At 48.4% G+C, this 23,235-nt stretch overlaps 1 protein-coding gene across 4 annotated transcripts in view; it reads right to left on the minus strand.

Moving 5' to 3' along the window:
• Positions 1-23,235, minus strand: part of SEPTIN11 (septin 11) — a 47,850-nt gene that overhangs the window by 21,948 nt on the left and 2,667 nt on the right. For all 4 annotated transcript variants that reach the window (XR_011679827.1, XM_071431231.1, XM_071431233.1 and 1 more), the window contains exons 2-3: positions 2,521-2,635; positions 315-510 (exon numbers count right to left, since the gene is read on the minus strand). Coding sequence is in view for 3 of the 4 variants with exons in the window: in XM_071431231.1 (XP_071287332.1) it covers positions 315-510; positions 2,521-2,635 (311 nt within the window). In the remaining variant the exon portion in view is untranslated. The remainder of the gene's footprint in view (positions 1-314; positions 511-2,520; positions 2,636-23,235) is intronic.

Below are 23,235 nucleotides of genomic sequence, written 5' to 3' on the forward strand. Positions count from 1 at the left end.
AAAACCTCAGAGACATGCGCAAAGAAAGCAGTAAGACCTCACACTGGGAGAAATGTTAGAGAAAACCCCGTAAAAAAAGCAGAGCAAAGGACGACTGGGAAGCCTCAAACTGGAGGACAGAGCGAATCACACCCACCACAGTCATATGTGCCAGGACACACAGGACACAAGCTCTCCCTAAGCCCTGCTGCCCACCCCTCTCTCCACAGGGTTAGGCAGAAACAGCATCTGGGATGGGAAACACCCCCAGAACCTGCTGCCCACCTCAGAGGGCACCAGCAGGGGGATGTGTGTCCCAGCAGAACTCAAATTACCTGTCATCCTTGTTGATCTGATCACCAAAGCCCACGGTGTCCACGATGGTCAGCTTGAGGCGCACGTTGCTCTCCTGGAGCTCATAACTGCGCGCTTTCAACCTGACGCCAGGCTCGTTGTGCGTGGCGGGCTCACTCTCGAACTTGGTGTTGAACAGCGTGTCCATCAGCGTCGACTTGCCAATGCCAGTTTCACCTGAGCACACAGAAGTGACAGAAGTGTCAGGACAGGGCCTCCCTCACCTCTTTCTCTGGCACGTTCCCCAGGTTAAGGAGTTATTCCACTTGGGCAGCAGTGGAATTAGGCTACATGCACATCGCTAAGCAAGATAATCCCTGCAGGAACAGATGTCTTCAGAGACAGTCCCCTTCTTGACCACTGCCCCAGGACTGACCCAGGAACTTTCTTAATGGTATCAAATTGCCAATTCTCTCAACTCCACACCTGATTCCCTCATTTTGTTTCAGCGTTTTTCAGGCAGTTTTATTGTCTCAAGAAGATCATCCAATACCCATAGTGCAACTTAAGACAATAAAAATCTGATACAGAGAAATATATCCAGAGTTCTTGAAGAAAAAGGCACACTGGTTAAATACCAACTTTTAAAACTATTACGGTTTCACTAATCCCCAGTGCAATTAGCAACATGGATGAAAGCATTAGCCTAAATCCCATTTTTCAGTCAAAACTGTTTGTTTAGCAATTACACTCTCAAACAGCTATTGCTACCCATGCTGTGAGCAGGGGTGAGCTGAGGCAACTCACACAGAAAGCCAAGTCCTAAACTGATGGTACAGACTGCCTGTGGCTGAAGCTGTGAATTTTAGGGAGCTCCTGATGTGAACTGCTGTGTTCTATGCCAGATAAGCTCTGCAGCATTTCACATCCCAATTAGAAGTCTCACATTACAACAGTGAATTTGTGTCCTCTCTCAAATCACAATTTTTAACAGTAATTTTTTTTCAAGGCTGAGATTTCTGTTCCTTGGCCAACTGCAGCAGTTTGTGTGGAACGTTAATATGGGGTGAAAATCGGTGGATGGGCACATTTCACAAGGGAAAAAAGAGGTGGATCAAATTGCTAATGGAGACATATTAAGTCACGCTAAGAAAGGCATATTTACTTCAAGAGAGAAAGGCAATTAATTTATGCCATTTTGATCAAAGAGCTGCCTGCTAATCAGGCTGTTCCCTGCTGGATTGAAATGGTTTCATGCTGCTATGAGAGTCACGTGAGGGCTGGGAGCTCAAGTGTGCACAAGTGCAACTACTCTCTTATCTCCTCCTTTCACACACAGAGCTACAGAGAGGAGTCAAGTTTGCTAGATTTCTTTTCAGGCAGCTCACAGAAATTCTCAATTTGCTGTAGAAAAATCACAGTCAGAGGGTTGTGGGGTTTTTCCAGCTAATTAATGTAACTAATTAGAAGGGACAATACTCCCCTCTTGGAGGCTTGAATGAACAATGAATGGAAAGATGATGTTTGCAGCCTGCACTGCCAAGCTAAGAGAAAAACCCAGCAGTTTTGTCTCTTTACAGAACCAGATTCTGGGTTCACTGACAAGCCAAAGCTGGCTTGGCTCACAGCTCCCGGGGCTGAGCAATGGATTTCCAGCTGTGGAGCAGCCACAGCGTACCAAGACAGCAGCTACCTCCCCACAGCCAAGAGAAGTTGCTGCCTCCTTGTATTTCACCCTCTGAACAATTTGGGAAAAGCAACTCAGGCTATTAAACCAACTTCCACATTAAATACAGCAGAGGATAGGTGACAAGCTTTGTTCTCCAGTATATCATTAGGAGACTAAAAATGGCATCGTTTCCAAGTGGAGAAACTAAGAATGTAAGGATACAGGCAAACCCTGGAAGGGAAGGAATGCAATTTGGTGAGAAACACCCTCCACACTCAATCCAGAGAAAAGCAGATTTAAGTGAGTATCCTTTTAAAAATACATTTAGTTCCCAACTTCAGTTTCCTTACAGGCAGCCTTTGGGGAAAGCAGAACCACTGGATGATCAGAGGGATAGATTTTAACAGCTAGCACTTGCCATGCTCTGACTCAGGGGACAGGGCAGAGAAAGGGGAAAGAGGAACACCCCATTTCACCATGGAGCAGCTCTGGGAAGACAAGGCTCAGCCCTGCCCTGGGCAGAGGGAGAAGGTGTGAGTGTGGGGCTGCCGCCCCTGAGGGCCCAGAAGGTGACCTACCCACACACAGGATGTTGAAGCAGAAGCCCTGTGATGTTGACTTGTTGACCAGCTGGTCTGGGAGGCTGTCGAAGCCCACGTGGCCGGACAGGGACAGGTTCCTGAGGTCATCGTTCTGAAAGAGCCAGGAGAAAAGCAGAAAAGCATTCAGCAGGGTTGCAACACCCCTGGCAGGGAAGAGGTCCTGTCAGAACTGCATTAAGGACACAGAGGCATTTGGGACACAGGATCTGTGTGGGTGTCCCTCCCAAACACACTCTCCTTTTCCTTCTATCCATCTCTGCTGTGGGGCTCAGGAACTAAAACATCCCCAAACCAAACATCACCAGACTGGTTCTCCATGCTTGTCACCAATAAACCAGATTCTTTACCCTAATATTATTTTGGCAGACACCTGGAAAACAGAGTGGAACACAGAGCTGTGAGCTGACCAGTTCCTGTTCAGCTGGTGAAGCAGCTGAGGCTGCCTCCTTCGTGTCCACTACACAGCTACACAGCAGAAACCAGCCAACTTCCACTTCAGAATTTCCCCAGCAGCATGGGAAACTCCCCAAACTTCCCAGTGAGGCTGGCTCCCTCAAGAAACACACTGAGGAGTGACACAGGTTGTGATATGGCACTGCTTGCAGCTCCAAAAGCTATTCCTGACAGATACCTGTGTAGGCGAGCTGAGAGCCAAGGTGGTGCTTTGCTTGGCTCAGTGTGCCAAAGGGAAGGAGCAGCTCTCACACGTGCTCTGTCCTCCCAGGACTTCAAGGGAAATGCCAACATTCTCGGCCCTTTCCTGCAACCCTTCAGCATGGCCACAGCAGGACACAGCTCAGATAGCAACTGTGCCACCAGAGCCAGCTAAAATTCTTTCCAGCTTTTCCAGGCTTTAACAGAACGGGAATAAAATGAGCAAGCTGCTCTGCCATGCCTTGGTTTACAAATAACCTGATCTGACACGAGGTGAGGAAGCAGGGCACCGTTCCCAGTGTTTCCTGTGTGACCTACAGAGCCCCCGGTGCTGCCTGTGCACGTCCTCAGCAGGAAAAGGAGTCAGGCCAGGCAGCCCAGTGGTGCCAGTCACCCCTCATGACCCGCTCTCCTCCTCGGGGCTTGAGCTGACAACATCCAACACCCCAAAGCTGCTCTGTGGAGGGCAAGGGAGCAGCACAAACCTTGCAGAAGGGAGGTTTGACACAACCCCTAGTTTGTGTTTGGGCCCTTCCCGCAGCAGCTATATGGCATTCCACAAAGAGGCTTGGAAAAGCAACCTGGCCCAGTTACCTCCTTCCCTGGCAAGTCATGGTTATGCCAAGGTCCCCAGTAAAACAAGCAAGCAAAAAAACCCCACCAGCTTGGTAGACATGGAGCAGTTCTGCTGTTATTTCACAACATTTTTCTCCTAAAGTTAGTTGTCCTTAATTTGGAAGCTTTCTCCAAACCCAAACCCTTCCAATGGAGTCACTCCCCCAAGGCCACAATAAATTACAGTCATGGGCAGTCTCAGCCTAGTTTAAAGATGCTGGCAAGCTCCAGCTTCTTTCCACAAAGTGGGTTTTGGACCAGACATAGACAACTCTTTGGTTGTTAAGAATCAAAAGCAGAGGAGGACTTCCCATTCTCTGCAAAATTGCTGAGCAGCTCCACTTCTCTCCTCAGAACACAATGGACCAGGCATCAATTGCAGGGAGAAATGAGTTACATTTGGGTTGAGTGTCATGAAAATAAACTCAGACCTAAAGAAATACCAAAATTCCCTGAGAAAAGCAACATCTCCAAGTGAAAATGCCTCAGTCTGTGCCAGGAGCCTAGGCAAAGGGATCCTTTCTGCCATGCTGGCACACAGAGCCTGGCACCTGTGCTAGGCACCTGAGCCTTCTCTCAGCATCTAAACCAGGCTTGTCCACAGCTAAATGCCAATTTACCAGCCTGCTCACCTCCATCCCTCTGTAAGCTGGGAGCTACTCACCAGCACCACACCACAGAAGCTTAAGGTGATTAAGAGATGCTATCTCCTTCACTCAGGCTGGGTAAAGAATAACCACCCAGAAAGACCATCATCTCATTCACCCCCAACAGGGATTTCCCTGGAAAAGGTCTTGGGATTGATGTATTACATGAATGGGTGAAATTAAATATTTGTAACAGGAGTATTTCTAAAAAAATTGCTGGGCTTGGGTTTATGATAAGTGAAGGGAGTGTGGAGCAGATCCCAAAAGCAAAAAGTGCCCATGACTCACAGGCTTCACAGAAAGTAGTGGGTGTTGAACATCCCTCAGCACAGCACCAGTATCTCTTTCCCTGATATATTTTGGGAAAGCAAGTACTGCCTATCATCAGTTGCTCAGCAGGAACAGGAGTTAGACTCATCTCTTGCATCTGTGTCAGTTATTTTTGCTGGAGACCTTCTCCATTTTTTTTTCATCTGCAAGTGGCAAACATCAACAATGGAATAAACAAAAACTAACTCTGCACTTTGCAATGCCAAGTATTTTTCACAGGCTGTGCTGCACAACAGGAGACAGGAGTAGCCTGATATCTGCTCAAAACATCAAAGAAAAGATCTGTGAAAAGATCTGAGGCCTGAGGCACAGGCAGAGATGAAACACAAACCCCAGCATTCACCTCCCTCTGTGTTCCCAGGATGCAGCGCATCTCCCTGAGCAAAGCAGACACAGAAAATAGCTGCAATTCTGCACAAGGCCCACAGATACACATTCTGGAGGAGGCAGGAGAGCCAAAGGAACTACATTTCTAGATATCTCCTCCACACACAAACAGAACCAGTTCTGCAGCAGGCAGATGCCCTTGGAAAGCTAACACATTTTTGGGGGAGCTGCAGGCTGCTTTTCCCCAGAGTAAAGAGGTGCACATGCTGCATAACCACTTCCCACTGCAGCCAGGTCTCTGCTCCTGCTTTCACCCCTTCAAGGGGATATAGCTTCATCCACAAGGAAAGGAAGCCTCTGCTGGAGAGCAACAAGCCTGATTGCTCAGGGTATCAGCAGCAGAGCAGGCAAGTGATTCACGCTTTCGGTCTGGCAGAGCAGAAGTGTTGTACCAACAAGGGGATGCTCAGTCAGATGGCCCTGCCTCTCCAGCTGTGAACTGCCATGACAAGCTCCTGAGCACAGTCAGTGGGCTAGGTTTGATCCCAGCTGAGCCACCCCTCTGGGAACTGGGCACCTCGGGCTGAAGAGCAGTCAAAGGCTGACATGGCTCCTGCTCCACCCCAGAGCCCTGTGTGCACCTCTCGGGAGTTTGCTGGTTATTGCAGCCCCGAGATACGTGAAAAGTCTCTATTTTGGCCCATATGTCCAAAGAATGAGGCTGAGTTCTTCAGTTTTCAGTCTCAGAGTTGTTTATTATATCTTATCTATAAAAATTTTCTCCTGTCCAGCCAAGGTCTGCTCAGCAGGACAGCCAGCGGCACTCTGACCACCCTCGGGGCAGTGCTGGCTCTTTATACTATGAACTACATATAACATGTTTACAATCACTTTCCAATACCTATCACCTATGTTAGACAGTGAACTTCTATTCTAAACCAACCCCAAAGTGCCAGCATCACAGCAGGAGATGGAGGCAGAGAAGAAGAAGAAGAAAGGCTGGACACACCCAAGTCCTTCCATCTTGTTCCCAAAAACCCCCCATTCCAAAAAAACACCAAAATCCACCCTTTCACCCAGTGATAATTTTATTATTACACTACTTAAACTTCTGCAGCTTCCAGGTCCTCACACAAAGCTGGTAATTTGCTCCATGGGTCATAATCAAACCCACAGGTGTTCTGCTCCCTTGCTCCCAGCTTCAGGATCCATGGACAAGATGAGCATGGGTGAAATAGCAGCTCCACACACTCCTGCAGACACCAGCCAGCTTGCACCAGATGTGCTGCTAGACTTGGGTGTCTGGATGTTCTCACACATTGGAGAGCTTAAGACATCCCAAAAGCAGTCTGTATTTTTAAACTCTTCCTCAAGGCAGTCACGTCTCTTGTACTGAACCCTGCATTACAGGGCACTGTTTCCCTCCCTCTTCCCATACCATCCATGAGCAGAAAGGGATTCTGAACAGCCAGAGCTATGTGCTAACCCCTACAAAAACTAGGGAGTGACATGAACAAATAAATGCTTGTTTCTTGGGAAAAGATGCTGATCACTTGACTTCTCTTTGCAGAAAGCCCTACAAGGCATCCCACAGTCAATATTTCTTGGATCAACAACGATCTTGGAGCTGCTGTTATCACAGCTGCTGGCTTTAACTGCAGCAGGGGAAGGGAAGGGGTAAGTTGAGCAGAGACAGGCCCCCAGAGGCACAGCAAATACTACCTCCCATCACTTTATATAAAAAGATTGATTGTCAGGCACTCACATCCCACTGCTCTTAATTTTAAGGGGGTAAAAAAGCCCTGCAAAAGACAAGAATGGGTTTGCAGTCTCAGAACCCTCTCAAGGCTCTTTTAGATATCTTTTTCTTAACACATAACTCCTGGTGGAAATGGTTTCACGGGTCAGGCAATGCTCTAATGGATGGTCTGTGGCAAACAGTGGGTTTGGCTGGACAGGAATCAGTGAAGCCCTATAAAACAATTCAGCTGATGAGGCACGTGCAAGGCAAGTCAGCTCATTCCTCTCAAGCCACAACAGCTTGGCAGGGCCAGCAGGAATGAAGTTTTTCTCCTCCCTGGAGTCAGGAACAGCACATCTCTGTGTGAATGGGGAGCTGGAGGTAAAGGTGGGTCCCATGTCACTCCTCCAGAGGCAGCACAAAGCAGAGCTGAGTCCTTATGCTTCCAAAAGTGCCTGGCAGTTGATTGGAAGCAAAGCAAAGTTGCTCCTCTCCTAGGCAGGAAAAAAGCCCCACTCCCAAAAGGCCAAAGGGAAAGTTCCACAAGGACATTTATTGTCCCCTCGCTCAGGACTCAACCATGATGGTGGCTATTCCCCAGTCCAAGCAAGCTCCTGGCTGAGCCCCTTTTGCTTTAAGGCTGCTGGCAAAACATTCCCCTTGGGCCCCTCCCGGCCCACTGCTGCTGGAGGCTGGGGGTCAGCTTCACACGGCCTCCCAAGAGTTAAAGAAAACAAAAACCAGCCTCAAATTCAAGAGGGGAACAAGGCTGGTATGCAAAATATTGAGCTCAACACCAAATATGAAGCAAGTGTTTAGTTATTTGAGGCCACACGACTTAGGAGGCACCTTTAAGAAATTCTAAAAGCTTTTACTGTTGTCAGCAGCTCAGACCAGCAACATTTTTGACTCATTACTAGGTCAAATCATCTTAGATGCTGCATCCACAGCCAGGGACCTCAGGGACAGTTTAGTCTGCTCAGATAAAAAAGCAGCTCAGGCAAGAGCAGGAACACAGAAGCACAGAGTAGTCAGGAGGACAAAGATCTATCCCCCTCCCAGAGTTAAATCCAAGAGCTGATGTCCCTGCCAGGAAGGTACCAAGTATTCCCAGTGTCTAAGCCAGAGCCAAGCTCCCTGTTCCTCCCAACAGCACCCATAACTCCACTCCCCTTCCTTACACAGAGTTAAGGGATGGCCAAACCCTTAACTGTTGGACAAATGGATTTATGAATAGCATGGGGAGAACATGGGAAGCAAGAACAACTCCCTTCCCCTCCTAGGCATGCAGGGATGCCAGAAGAAGAGGGCTGATAGCAATCAATCAGTTAATCAGTTCAGAAAGAGAGGAAGGACTTCTTGGCTGTTGTTTCAGGGTAAGATAACCATCAGTGTCACCAGCAGAGGAGGGGGAGTTCCTGGCTCCACGCTGCTGCTGCTGGCTGGCTGCAGGCTCGGGCAAACGTCTGCACAAGTAACTCAAGTCTGGGAGGTCCTTGGTTGTTTTTCTTCCCCCTTGCTTTCTTCCCCCCCCCTCCCCCCCCTTTCTCTCAACGGGGAGAGCAGACCCCTGTGGAAGGCATGCTCTCATTCTGTACATTAATGTGTCAGTCAAGCCATGAAGATCCGTGCCTCCCTGCCTGCCACCAAGCCACCAGTGACTCACTGCTGCAGCTATTGTCCCTGAGGGATGGACTGCAGGAAACCATCTTGATCTTCCTGGATAAAAGCTGGCACCAGCTGCAGCTGCCCAGGGACACACAGCTCCTCACCAGGCCCCTGCCCCAGCCCTCCAGCAACATCAACCACAACAGCAAGGAGCCAGGTCTCTGCTCCCAGGAACAGGGAATGCTGTCAGCAGAGCTACACCACACTTGGCTCCCTTGCTCATTAAACAGGGAGGTCACAGGGAATACAAAAAGGCTCTACCTGATTTTGCTTTTAAGCCCAAAGAATCAGGATGGCAGAAAAGGTTATTTTGTGGAAGGAAGGCTGGAAGCAACTTGACCAACAGAGCACTGGGCAGCAGCAGATGGGGAAGATCAGGTGTGGGACTCATGCTGCCCTCCTTACAGAAAATAATGCTCTACAGATAAAATCTCATGGAACTGCAGAACCTCCAGCCAGAGGAGGCTGCCACTGAGACCAAGTAAGGGGTTCCCCTGAGCAGATGCCCCCAGAGGCTCTGGTGATGCTGGACACACTTCCACAGGCAGTAACAGAGGGGAGCAATGCTCTCTCCAGGGCTGACCCCCTGAACGAGGGGCAGGATGGCAGAGGGGACAACGAGCAGGCACCACAAGCCGGTCCCTGCTTAGGTGCAGCCCACACATACAGAGCCAGCGTGCCCCAGCCCAAGCAGCTCCAAGCTCTCCCAGCACAGATGCCACAGGGGGTGGGAAGCACAGGGCCCACCTCCCGAACACGCAGCACCAAATGTCCTGGTTTGCAGCGCTCACAGCTGCGAGAGCTACCCCTGTCACACGGCAAGGACACGCTTCCCGCGGCCCATCCAGCCCCGCGCCTCCGGGCACGCCGGCGGGGAAGCGAGGGGAGCTGCTTATATTGGCAAGCAGCTGGAACTCGGCAGGAGCATGGAGGGAAAAGGATACAGTTGCATTCTTCTGGAAAGAGGGAAGTCAGCAAAATCCGACCACTCAGGAGGGGCAGCAGAGAGTGGGAACGAGCATTTGTCTTCAGGCAAAAAGTTTGGCTAAAGGTCAGCACAAGCTCAGAGCACTCACAGTTCCATGTATGCCAAGGACTGACATAAAAGACATTTTCCTCCATAGGTTTCCAAAAACCACAGACCTTTCTATTTGGAGGCAAAGTGACTAATGCTTCTAACAGCCCCTGATGTCACAAACTGCTAACCAGCAAAAGAAAAAAAAAAGCTGGACTTGGGGATGATAAGGACCATATGTGCATTCCAGCAAGGCTTGTAAACTCGCTGAAGGGAAAAAAAAAAGGGAGAGAGGAAGGAAGGGGAAAAAAAAAAAAAAGACATAATGTGACAAACAAGAATGAAGACCATCCAAAGGCAAAGCCCAATGAGAACCAGATGCTCTGTGCCTCTCTGGCCAATCTCTCTCCTGACAGGAGGACGACGTGCAACATTCCCTCTCTGCCCGCCTGTGCCGGGCTGAGGGATAAAATGGGAGCTGCTGCTCCTGCCAGCTGCCCCTGCCGACCCCCTGCTCTCCTCCTGCTTCAATTGCGGTGCCCCTACCCTCAGGCTGCTGCAGTGCCGCACACAGGGAAGGGCAAACCTACCCCTTGGAGCATCCCCACCATTCCCTCAGCCAGACACAGCACAGAGAGCTGCAGGCTCCTTCACGTGAGCCCTGAAACACTGCACAGTGACATAACACACGAGTCAGGCTGTGACTCCAGGCCAGCTGACACCAGCCAGGACCAGAGAAGGCCCAGTTTTTGCTAGACTTGAGAACCTGCCACCTTAAGAGTGAAAAACGACTCCCATCAGAAGGACAGAAGCCAGCTGGGAGACAGCAGGAAGGCACATTGCTATATGGCCATTAGAAACACTTCTCTCTCTTCCAGTCCTTTGCCCTTTTCCAGCCCTTCTGGCTGCACAGTGCCACACCACCACAGATACAGTCCAGCAAGGCAGCAGAGAGGGAAAATCCAACAGCCATTTCCTTAAGTATTTCACTGTCATGCTCTTAAAATAGCCTTGAAACAGCTGCACCACGGGCCATTAAGTCATTGGATCTATACTTTGCTCAAAGCTGGAGGCACAGCCCAACATGGGACCCGCCACAGAGGGAAGGGTGATACATGAACTCAGCAAGATTCCAGTTACACCCACAGAGAGGAAGGAGCTCTCTGGGACACTGCCCCCAGGCACAAAAAAGCAGAATTCAGACAAACCTGGCAACAGAGCACCTGACCCCATTGCCAGGTTTTCCTCCAACCTTCCACCAACTCGAGTCCAGTTAGGGTTGTGAGCACAACCAGAGCAGAGGAAGGATTTTGAGAAAGCAGCCCAAAGGGCTTGCTTACAAGGCTGTAACAAGGCATCACTGTTCCAATACCTAACTCACATTAGGGGCCCCTGGGACACCAAAAGCAGCAGCGTTCCTTTAGGTGGCAAAAGCACAGCCCAGCAGGGCTGCCTCTTAGTTCCTTAACCCCATGTGCTCCTTCCTGAAAAGCTGCAGCCACACATCAGGAGCACATATTGTCAGTTCCCATTCAACAAGCTGCAGGACTGGAAGGTGCCCCAGATCGTGCTCTGGATAATGAATGATCCCTGGGACTCAGAAGCAGGATCCATGTTAATACTGTGCCCTGCTGGCCTGCTCAGGGGCAGGTGGGGGACACTGGCTGCCTGGCACATGGACACACTGCCAGTGTCTGCACAGACACAGCTCCCAGGCAGGGCACAGGAGCTGTGCCTACCAATGCACACAGGTTCAGATCATTTATTTACCACTTCTCTTCATTCTGGACTAAAGAGCTCAGATCTATCACAGCAGCTGTCCCCACACCTAAATCCTGAGCTAACACAGATGTACATACACACAAGGCTTATCCCATGCCCAGGTACCACAGCAGCAAGTATAAACCAGTCCTAAACATCAAACTAATCATCACCCAGTTCCTTGACAAATCCCTACCAAGGCTTGTAGAGTCCAAAAAAAGTGCTAGATACACACAGGAATTCCCCAGGCAAACTTTACTGGTCCAGCATTACCAAGGAAGTGTCAATCCAGCACCAACTGGACTGAAAGGAGTTGGCTCAGACCGGCTCTTCTTAAATTCATATGCAACATGTATGTGCATATATTGCACTAAGGTTGTTAAGTAAAAGACCAGAGAAAACATCCTGTGTCTAGCCAAGCCCAGTGTATCATCCTCACTAGGAACAGGCACACTTGAGTGTGATACTGACCAAGTAACCAGAAAACAACAAAGCAAAAGAACCGGCTTTGAATGAATTCATGGCACAGCCTATGAATATGCTGAGTGTTGAGTCACAGCCCTCACATCTGTTTTGAAAAGAGAAACAGAACACACTGAGTCCCTCATGGCACACAGAGCTCTTCCAAGGCGCCACAGAAATCCTTCAACGTGAATAAGAAAAGGTCAGCAATCAATAAATATTGAAAATCACAAATACTGCTTGCCTTAGCACACAGTTTTTCATCTTCAGCAAGAAGAAAGGGGAATTAAGTTAGACTGAATCTGCATGTGGAGGAAAAGGTGAAGGTTTACTCAATTATTTGGCCCACAGTTTTGGAAATACTAGTCCATAGACTTGGAGCTCTCAACTACCTCAAAGCAATAAAGTTCCCCACTTGCCTTCAGCAAGTCCTGGTTTTCCTGCCCTAAACAGGGAAAGCCAACACTAAAATTTTTATGAATAGGAGCAATTCTATATTTCAACTGAATTACTTCCTTCCCTCTACTGCACTAACTCCAAATTTTTGTGGTTACCTTGAAAGACCATGTTTTGTCTTTCCAAAAAACCTCCTTGGCTGGAGTTTCTCCAGAGAAAAGGACATCTGATCTAGGCCTGCAGCACAGCCATAACACTGGGATTGTTAGGAGATGGAACTAGAAGGTCACCCTACATCAGGTTTTTTATCCTCCTTGTGTTTTGCTGCACTGATAACTGCTACAGAAGCTTCATATTTCTGGAGTCGATAGACACTGCAGGACAAAACAGATTTCTCACATGCAGCCCTCAGCCAGGAATGTTCCCACAGCCCTCTCCATATCCATCACTTGCTAAGGGGCAAGGACCACAAAGGGGTGTGATGGCCACTACAATCCTGGTGATGCTCCAAGCCATAAAGAGTCCCCAGACAGGACACCAGCAGTTGCCCAACATACACTCCAAAGTGTCTGAACTCCATAAATGCATAGCTAAACAAACATTTACAGCACCAGAAGAAAGGATTAACTCTCTACTCACAAGGAATCCAAGGATTAGCTTGACAGCTCCAGTTTTTGAGCTGAAGCAGAGATAAAACCTTTCATTCCAGAGATTTAAACCAAGTCCCAGAAGTATCAGGAGTCCCACGTTGCCCCACACCTATGTTCTGGAGTTTATCTTGCTCCTGCCCACCCCACCCAAGAGCTAAAGCTTTCCTTGCATTCCAGCTGCTGGTGACAAAGTAACACAGTGTGAAGGACGTGACAGAACAAGGCCCCAGCACAGGCCACCAAGGTCTCTGTCTGACACAGCACAGCCCAACTCCCTCCAGCAGCTTACCATGGATGTCCTTTCCAGAACACATCCCCAGCCTCCCCTGCAAACACCAGCAAGGAAATCCAAAGCCCAGGGTGGCCTCCCAAGGCAGCTCAGGCAGCACCATCACCCTACAAGAACAGGGTTTTTCCACAGGAGATGAGCCTGGGAACTCCACACACTGGGGAAGAATCTTTCCCTCAATTACGAGCAATAACACCCAACACCAGGCTTATGTGACAAGGTTCTTTTGCAGGGTCCTCTTTTCCAGACACATCTATAACTGGGGCAGCAATTCCTGGGGAAGAAAATTAAAACTGTCATTGGTGCAGGTAGGATTTTATTGTAAAGGCAGCGAGGCCACAGCTGGGTGGATGCAGCAGCCTCCTGAGCTGTGTGAGCACAGCTTCCACCCCAGGGTTGGATGCTGGCAAGGGGCAGCGTGCACAGTGCTGGCAAACAGCAGCGTCACAGCATCAGGGATTTCAAAAAGGTTTAGAGCACATTTATTAGTGTAATCCTAATAATGCAAATAAAGGCAGATGCAAAACTGGCATAAGCTGCTGCATATGGAAAAACCTCCCCACATCCCCCTTCACCAATGGCTGTTACTAAAGCACAAGCCTGTACAGTCACCCTTCTCCTCCTTCCTCCCTCACTGCAAGGGCTTTGGAGGCTCCAGTGACACCCCCAAGTCCCCTCATGTCAGCAGGTTCAGATGCTTCCAGCCCCTGAACCTTCAGCCAACTGGTAGTTTCCATAAGCTTAGCTTTTATTAGTGAACAATTTTCTTTCTGCCCTAGAAAAAGGGACACACATAGCCCAAACCAAAAAAAAAAAAAAAAAAAAATACAACCAACAAAAAAACCCAACAATGAGAACAGTGTCTAAATGTACAGCATAAGGAAATAAGCAAGAGAAAAATATTTTCCTTTTGGCTGTTGCTAAGTTTTATTAACCCTAACTATTGTTTGAACACCTACACGTAGAAAGCAACAATTCCTAAAGGAAAGTACCAACCATCTTTCTACACACAAACCTATGTTAGTGGCTATGTTCCAGATGCTAATTAAACAAATCCTCTAACAATAAAATTCTCTTTGGACTTACACACAATTCCAAGGACTTGATCCAAAACCTACTATTAACTCTGTGCTTGGTGCATTCCCCCCACATCAGTTCCAGAGCCAGACTTGCCCTAGCTGCTACTTCTTCTCAAATTCTTCATCCCAACACAGTGTCTGGCAGAGCTGTATGCTCAGAGAGCTCCAGGTATGTGTCAAATCTGCAGAACATTTGAGGATTATGCTGCATTTCAACCTGTCCACTGGAACAATGGGCATTTGTAACAAGAGAGGCAGCAAGCAGTCCTTTACACACACAGCAGAAGGAACACTTGGCCAGGATGTGTGAGAGAAGATGTTTTCATGGCTGGCAAAGGAATAAGCTCCACAAGGGGACCAAGTTATCCAGCAGGCAGGCAGCTGCTCAGAGGCAAGCACTGCTCTATCGCGGGACTGAGCCTAGAGGCATAAAACGCAGAGAAATTCCATATAACACAGATCAAGCACAGCAAATCTCCTTGGAGCCATCTGTAATTATCTCAAATCCACCAAGATCCTCACAGGTAAGTGGTGCACATCAACTTGGGCAGAGTGAAGGTTTGCCAAGGCATAGCTTTCATTTAAGGATCCCCTCAGCTATGAGGATACACTCTGATATTAAAGCCAGAACTCAGAGATGTTTTCAGCCCTGCCAGAGTGGATGGATGAGCAGAGAGCAAATAAACCACAACTGGTGGGAGGCAGGCACGGATCCTGCCCTGTGCACTGTCCAAGGCTTCCCATCTGCATTCCAAGGCTCCCAAACACCTTTGTGGGCCGGACCTTTGGCTTCGGGTATCTCAGTCATCCTCGGGCCGTCCCAGTGTCGCGACAGTTTAATTAAAAGCAGGAGCCTGCAAAGCTGGAAAGAGGCCTGGAGTGCTGCTGGGCTCACATCCGCCTCAGGAGCCTAGTGCCAAGGGAAGGCACCCAACACCAGCTCCCAAGCCAGGGGACAGGTCTGGAGTGGGACCCAGCTACCCTGGAGCTGCAAGATCAAGTAATCTTGCACCTGCCCAGACAGCCCAATTACCTGGAATGAGGAAACTGTCCTCCCAAACAACAAAGATGCTGCTAAGGCTGCTTGGGAAAAGCCTGCAGCCAAAACCATCTCCCTGTGCTGCTCCCCACTTCTAGTTTGGTGCACGCAGCAGACTCAGATTTAATGCATTTCTGGTACTTTGGAGCGTCCTGCCGAGAACCCAGTGCAGCCCTGCGCAAGGGGCAGGCTTTAGGAGCTAAGTGGGACACTTCCAAACATTACCCTGCACTAATCCAATGTTATTTTTCCCACAGCAGCCCGCCGCTCACAAGACCATTGGCAGAGGTTTGCAAACCACTGGCATTCACCCACATTCTCTGGAATCATGTCCTTCCAAATTCATAAATTATTCTGTACGCAAGCTGCTGCAACATCCATTAGCTGTGGGAGCTGCTAGAAGGTTAAACTGGAGCACCCACCCCCACATATTAATTAATGCTGGCCTCCACATTCTGCTTTGACTGTCCACCCCAGTCATGTTTGCACTTCGAAGGGAAAGCAGAAGCAGTTGGGTTCAGACTTAATTTTAATTTCTGCCCTCCTGTCAAGGCTTGTGCTTTAGCAATCTATGCCGCTGCTTGTAACAGAGCAGTGTTAAATGAACACAGTGTTAAAGAACACTTGCAGTGTTCTTCTCCCTTACACCCCAAAAGCAAACAGAATTCCCTGGAGTACTATGCTTCTGGAGAGTCCAGCTGCTCGGATTTCTCCAGAAGAGTCAAGCTAAACACAACCCAAACTCTTGGAACCTTATGAGTGCAGATGATACATAATGCACTGCTCTTGGTTGAAATCCATAGCTCAAGGACAGCTTCTGGAAAAGAACATTTTGCAAGGCAGTTTCTCTGAATAACAACAATAAGCAAGAGGATTTGCCATTAGCTTGCACCTCCCACAGTTACTTTACGCTGTAGCTTTTTGTGCTCGCAGTACTCAGATTTCTCAACCCTTTTTTCTCCTTGACTCCTCTCTTTCCCTGGAAGCGCCAGGACAGGCAGTGAGGCATCCCCTCCACTAGCAAAGCCCTTGGCTGTTGGGCCTGGCCAAGCCCTGTGCCAGCACACAGCAGCTGAGAAGGACTGTGACAGAAGAGCAGGCTCTGCTGTGCCAGCCTCAGCTCCTGCAGCAGCCCAGCTCTAAAGACCTGACAGAGCAGGTAAATCCTGCTGCACATTTATGGAGCCAAACCTAAGGATTCAGGAAGACAAACGCACCCCAGGGCAAATGAAGGCTGCTCCAAGCAAGCACTTCCTGCAGAGGTCTAGGGACAATTAGTTCACATGAAGGAGCTCCTTGCTCTGACATGCTCTGTAACTCCAAGTGCTGCAGACCCGCCTAAGCCAAAACTGGGGCACAATTCCCATGTGCAGTGCACGTTTCTGCCCTTGGCTCCAGTTATTTAATGAGATACCAAAGCGAGGGATCTGCTCCTGCATATCCTTTATTAAGATTGCAGCCTCCACCTCCACGTTGCTCAAAGCAGGAGGTGATGCACGAAGCCACAAGCAGCCCTGCCTGGGTTACTCATATCCCAGAGCAGATGGGGTCTGACAGATAAATACCTGCTGAGGAACTCGGGAAGCCTTCAAAGAGGAAGGCTAATGCCTGGCTCTTCCTCCCACAGCTGTCCAGGAGAAGGAGCCGAGTCTGTACACACAGCATGAGGGCTCTCATGTCACACACCAGCACCTGGCCAGCAGCACATGCCGACCCCAGGAGAGTCAGTGCAGGCTGGAGCAGCCCTTCCTCAGGCGCTTGATGTCTTAATTCACATTTTCTGAGGCCACTCAGTAGTCCCTGAGGGTGCCAACTGGAGCAGGCTTGCACTACCTTCCTACTTACACAGTACCCAGGAGGATAGCACACATACAGCCATCTCCATCCTCCTTCCTTCCACCCAGCATCACTGAACCCTACACACTAGGCCACTATCCTCTGCAAGGCACGGCACCAAAACGGGAATACGAGGCTCCAGCCCTGAGCAGCTTCCAATTGCCAAGATGTTTCAGCACACACAGCTCAGAAAAGATACATTTACCACAGTGCAGATACTGACAACATCCGCACACCCTTCCCCTGGGACTCCTTAGCATGGATTTTACATAGGGACCAACCACCTACTTCATGCCAGAAACACTTTCTAGCCCGTGTGAACTTTATAGCTCTCTTCAAACTGAAACCAGGACAGCACATAAACTGTATCACAGCTAGCCTGCATTTATACTTCTGGCTTTCTGGCTCAACCCACTGGAAGAAATCATCAGGTTACTTGGTTAGGCTATGAAAATCCTGCTTTTCTCAGGTTATATCAAAATGCTGTAAAGCATATCCCACTGCAAAAAAAATAAAGCTTTTCCAAGCTCCATGCCTGGCAACGCCAAACCTAGAGGAAATGTAGCTGTGTTCAGTAACAGACAGGAGTCACATAGCAACCCACAATTTCAAATAATGTTTTGTTTAAGCAACAAAACACCTCTGGCTTTTTGTTTAAATGGTTCTGGCCTACACCAGAGAAATTAAGTATCACTAAGGAATGCGCTACGTGAAAATTGCCCTCAATTGCACTCGGGCAAACCCAGAGAAACAAGGTCAGAGTTACTCACACTGCTCACCTTTAAACTCTTCCTCCTTCTTGTTACATCTCCTTGAAAACACAACTTGCATATTACCCTATTTGAATAGTTATTTTCTTGAAGGCAGTTTTAATTAAAAGCATTAATCTGTTAATGCCTCTGTGCCACGAGAGTTCACTCGATTTGGTGCAACAGGGCGAGGTCTGCAGAGGTGACTACGGCATGCTATTAATTCTCTGATCACAGCTTGGCACCTCACTAAACAAGGAAGGGAATTATCTCCTACTTTACACATGCAGAAAACAAAGGCACACCAAGACAAAGGCATTTGCCCAAGACCACACACCAAATCAGAGGCCGAAACACTTGCAGCATTGTCAGCCACACAAACCCCAATCCTAAGTGGCTCTGCTAATTACTGCTCTAATAATTAATAACTGCTCAACTGCAAATGCTGAATACCAGGAGTGCTTTCCAGCTGGGTGAATATTCAGCTACCTGGAAACACACAACCCAAGGTCCCCTGACAGCCCTAGTCAATCACACATCAGAAACGCACATGAATCGTTCCAATTGTGCAGTGACCATCAACTGTGCATCCCAGAAGGGGAGGCATTGCTCTGAGAAGTTGTTTATTCTCTTACTTTCAGCCAGGTGCTTTCTAAGTCAGACCATCAGGAGAGTCTACTACAGCTTCGCTGAAGAGCTGCCCCACAGTCCAAGTCCACACTTCTTCCATGAAGGCTCTCCCCAAAATGGAGATCTCCCGGATCTGGTGCCACTTTTTGCCTCCACTGGACACCAGGGACTTGTGCTGCAAGCATCAAACTCTCCCCTGTCCCAGAAGACTGCACCAGGCCTGCAAGAAAGGCAGGAGGATCTAAGGGCTCACTTAAAGATGCAAAGATTTAAGGGAGCAGGGGGAGAAAAGAACTGACATAAATTAGGTCAAGTGCTCCTGAAAAATGCCAGTTCCTTTATACATAGCGACAGCACTGTGATATCTTTTAATCTCAGCTTGCCATTGTCAGATATTAGCTGAAATTCCCTGCTTTTGCTCCGGCTGCCATATTCAAGTGCCATGTATTTAATATTAATGAGGCAGATGAAACAGAATGAGACTAGGCTGGCACTTTCTGTGATAAAAGACAGCTTGTGGCAGAAAAGCATTCATTTAAAAGCACTAGGGATTTCTCTTGGCTTGGAAATTACATACAAGATACAGGAAAACAACAAAACCCTTTTCAAATGTAATTAAAAATCTTGATCTTCTGATTCTATAGGTTAACAAAGGCCTAATGGTTGACTGGTTGTTTCTTCTGCTAAGATAACCACAGTAGCAGGGAGTTAAGTTACCTGGCCAGAATTATGGGAAGCTTTAGCTGAACTGCTGAAACAAGATTTGAAAGATTACTTCCCCCCTCCCGCCCTCCAGTGTCCATACCCTTGTGCTTACACTCAGGCAAAAAACCTCAGGGCTCAGAACTCTGCCCAAAACCACAAAGATATAACGAGGCCTGCCATAGGCCAACCCAGACATGAGGCAGATTTGAAGGAGGAAAAAGCAGCAGCCAATGGATGTGGTGATGAAGTGGTGCGATGTGTCACCAGACGATATCACAAAATCCCTGCTCCTCTTGGGGTCTTGGCATGAAGATTTGAGGACTGTGCATATGTTCAGTCCCAGATGGCTGCGTTAAGCCTTATAATCACTCCCAGAACTTACAGGGAGCAATACCTGCTCACAGTATGACAACCTAATCTTTTCTCTGCAAACCTCAGAATAAATGAGTACTGCTCCCAATTATTGAATTCCAATACTTTCTGACAATACCAGCCTTGATACCTCAAGCTAGGAACAAAACGACAACAAAGACTATTGAAATAACATCAGCCACACTGTTTCTGTGTTCCTTCCCAGATACCCAAGAAATGTCATCACACTAACTAAAACTAAAGGAGACAACAGAGAGAAAAAAAATCTTTAACCACAGATGAAGCAAGAAAAGGAAAATCCAACTACATGTATGCACAATCTCTTTACTGGCAACCCTGTACGTTTCCTAGGCACATCCAGGCGATATGGGAAAATCCATGTTCCTGCAGGGAGATGCCAGGAATGAGTGTCAGTTGTAACCTGGTACCTTCACCTTTCCAGGAGGCAAGTTTGCAATTCCAAGCTAGACCGTTGCCTGCCAAATTTTGTCCTAGAAAAATTAAGCCATAACCATCAGCCTGGCATTGTTCATTCATCTGAAAGCCGCCAAAAGCTCCAGACTGACTCAGATCAGAGGAGAAGGGTTTGCATGGGGACTGAAGGGAGATGATAAGTGCATCAAAAGGCAAAAGCTTGTCTGTGGCTACAGTAGGAACCCCTATCTGGAAGGCTAAAAGCAGCCCTGCAATTCCACCTCTACTGCAGGTCACACTACTGTACTCCCTGTGAGCCCCTCTTCATGCTGCCCTGCAGAGCCACAAGCTCATGGGGTCACCAAACAAACCATCTCCCCAGCTTGAGCCTTTCACTTTCTCTACAGACAAAAACAGAGCTGTCACCACCAGACTGCCAGAATCTTAATTCAAGTCAAGTTCATGTGCTTACACAAAACACTTTGCACACTTGGTGCATTCAACACATCTGGTAAATAAGTTCTGTTGAGCCTTTTGCTTACAGGACACAATAATTGACTTTGCACCCAGCGAAGCCACCAGTGAAACACCCAGACTTGGCACAACACCTCCAGATCCACCGACAGCCCCGAACAGCCCAGAAAGGCATTTAAGAATGTCCCACCAAGGAGTCAAAACAGTGCCTCACTTCCACACCCATCATGTGAGAGAGGTTAATGTAATTCCTGAATGAAAGTCATGAGAGGCATGCAGATTTCCAGGAACAATTTATATTAGAACTACTGCTGTGCACAGGAATCAGCTCTCAGGAGCCGCTGGCAAAGCGGAGGCAGCAACCATGGCAAAACTGAAGTGTTTTTAAACCAAGTCTTTTTCTATTAGCTTCTGCCAAGTATTCATGAGCAGATCTGGTAAAGAAATAACCCACAATTACAGTACTTCAATAACATATTTACAGCAGCTAGATCCCATCTGAAAATAAACCCAGAAATAGAAAATCCAATTAGACAATAGAAAGACCTAAAGAAGCTGTAAACTCAGATGGAAGAAAGCACCAACTCCCCAAAACAGCAGCAGTCTGCTTTTTGTCAGCACCTTATGTGGGATGCTACTACAGAAAACAAAAAGCCTGCAAGAAAAGATGCAGCTTCTTCCTATTTGCAGACACTTCAAAAGCTCTAATTGCAAATCCAGATCCTAAGCCTGTGTCACCAAAAACACGGGCACAGCCTGTGTCTTTAAGTAAGGAGTCCCAAAGATAGCTCAAGACTCATAAATCACAGAGCTCAGCGAAATAACTGTACTAGCAGGGAAAGGCAGTATTGGGCTTCGGAATACAGCTTGTGCCAGCAGAGCACCACTTAGATGGGATGAGCAGAGCACTTCACAGAGGGAGAAAGTTTCTAGAAAGACTGGGACCTGCTAAAGGAAAACCACAGGGAGCTGTTCTTCCTTCTTGCAGCTCTTCCTTCAGCACCTTGTGCACAGCCAAATGGACCTTGCCTACACTCCTGTTCATCACACCTACCCAAGCTGTGGACAAGAGCAGTTCTGGCAACAAAGCCCTGGCCCACAGGTGTCTAAACCAGGCACCAGGGTGCAGAGGATGGGGAAATGAATCCAGATTGGAGGGAGCAGCCAAGAAGGGGCATCTCTTACTCCCACTGCATAGTGGACAAAAACAAGGACTCTGTGGAGCAAGAACAACATTTGGGGTAAATTTCCATTGAGGCTGCTGTGAGCTAAGAGAGAGAGCCCAAAGTGGGTTCTGTGTCTCTGCTCCAGAGCCTCCTCCAGCAGCAGCAGCAGCGCTGAACTGTCCCCGTGCCGTGGTGTTTGTCTGAACCATTATTCCGCATCGCTTCCTCCAGCGGGCTGGAGAGCTGCTCACAGAGCTGGAAGTGAAGGCAGCTACACAGCGTACCTAAAAAAAGCTTAGAGTACTATTGGGAGGCTTTTCTTGTTTATTTTTACATCACCTGGTCACATCCAACTGCTCTACGCTGAAGCTGCTACAGTATCTCTCCCTGAAAGAGCCCCTGCAGCTCACAGGACTGAAGCCTAGAGCCAAACCACACCAAGGGGAAGGCTGGATGAAGCTGCAGCATCTGCCAAGCCAACAGAAGACCCTGTGCCCTTGGCATCTCTCCTGCCAAGCAAGCATTGAGCAGCCTCACACCCATACTCCCAGAATTGCCTCAAAGAGCCACAGGGCTGCTGCAGGGGTGGGAAGGGGATACATAAAACATGCCTCAGCTGTGCGTAAATATTTTATTCCTCAGATTCATGCTTAGTCAATGCTCATCATTATTTTAGGGGCCTTACTCAGGCACTAAAATTGCTTCCCCATCATCTCACCTACACAAAGCAAGGACTTTGCAAGTATCTAAAGTATCTGACTCCAGCTCAGCTCATTCACACTGCAAAAGCTAGAGGTCCTGAGTGTGTGGTGGGCACACACACAACCTGCCCTGTGACCAAGGCTGTGCTGAAATAAAAGCAAGGAGGAGGCAGGTTCCCACCATTGTTAGCATCAACAGGTGCAGCAAGAATTGTCTAAAAGAATTTCCTACTGCAAACAGGCAGCAAGGTCAATAAAGGAAACAAAAAGGTCACAAACTAAAATACAGTCCTGTGTGCACTGCCCAGGGCTTCCTTGGTGCAGACAGCTGAGCCAGGCCAGGCCCAGAAGTCCTATTCAGCAGCAGCAGGCCAGGAAGGCAAACCCTGTGCCCTGGCCACCTCAGCAGCCCAAGCAGTGCCACCCACACCCACAGCATCACCACATTCAGTGAGAGCAGTCTGCAGCCCCACAAGGCAGAAGCATGGGGTTCCCCCTACCCTGCTGCCCATCTCTTGTCCCAGGCCAGTGGTGGCCCAGTGGCACTCAGCAGCACACACAGATGTGGCTCTCCAAAGGTGCTGCCCCCAGCTCTTGCTGAGCCCAGTGGGTGTCAGCAAATCTGCTGCTAAAAGACAAAGCACAGAGGGTTCAGCCCCACACTACCTTCCCATCTCCCTCGCCTTCCCCCCCTCCATGGAAACCAGCAGTCTCTCATTATCAAGTATTTTTAAAACAGATTGAAGAGTAAGAATACATTGTGCTGTTTTAATCTCTCAGATAACATTTTCTATGGTTCCCATGCAAAATCTGCACTCCAGCCTCATTTTCCCCTTCAGTTTTTGTTAAGCTTAGAAACAGGGGGTACATTAATAAATGAACATGAGTCTCACTCCTGTAACACAACCAAGCTGTGGTTCTGTACTCATTTAGGATAAACACATAAAGGGAAGAGTAGGTAGGCCAGGGCC

Source organism: Agelaius tricolor, unplaced genomic scaffold (genome assembly GCF_023055355.1).
Source record: "Agelaius tricolor isolate 1412-34295 unplaced genomic scaffold, bAgeTri1.0.p SCAF_8, whole genome shotgun sequence".
NCBI lineage: Eukaryota > Metazoa > Chordata > Aves > Passeriformes > Icteridae > Agelaius > Agelaius tricolor.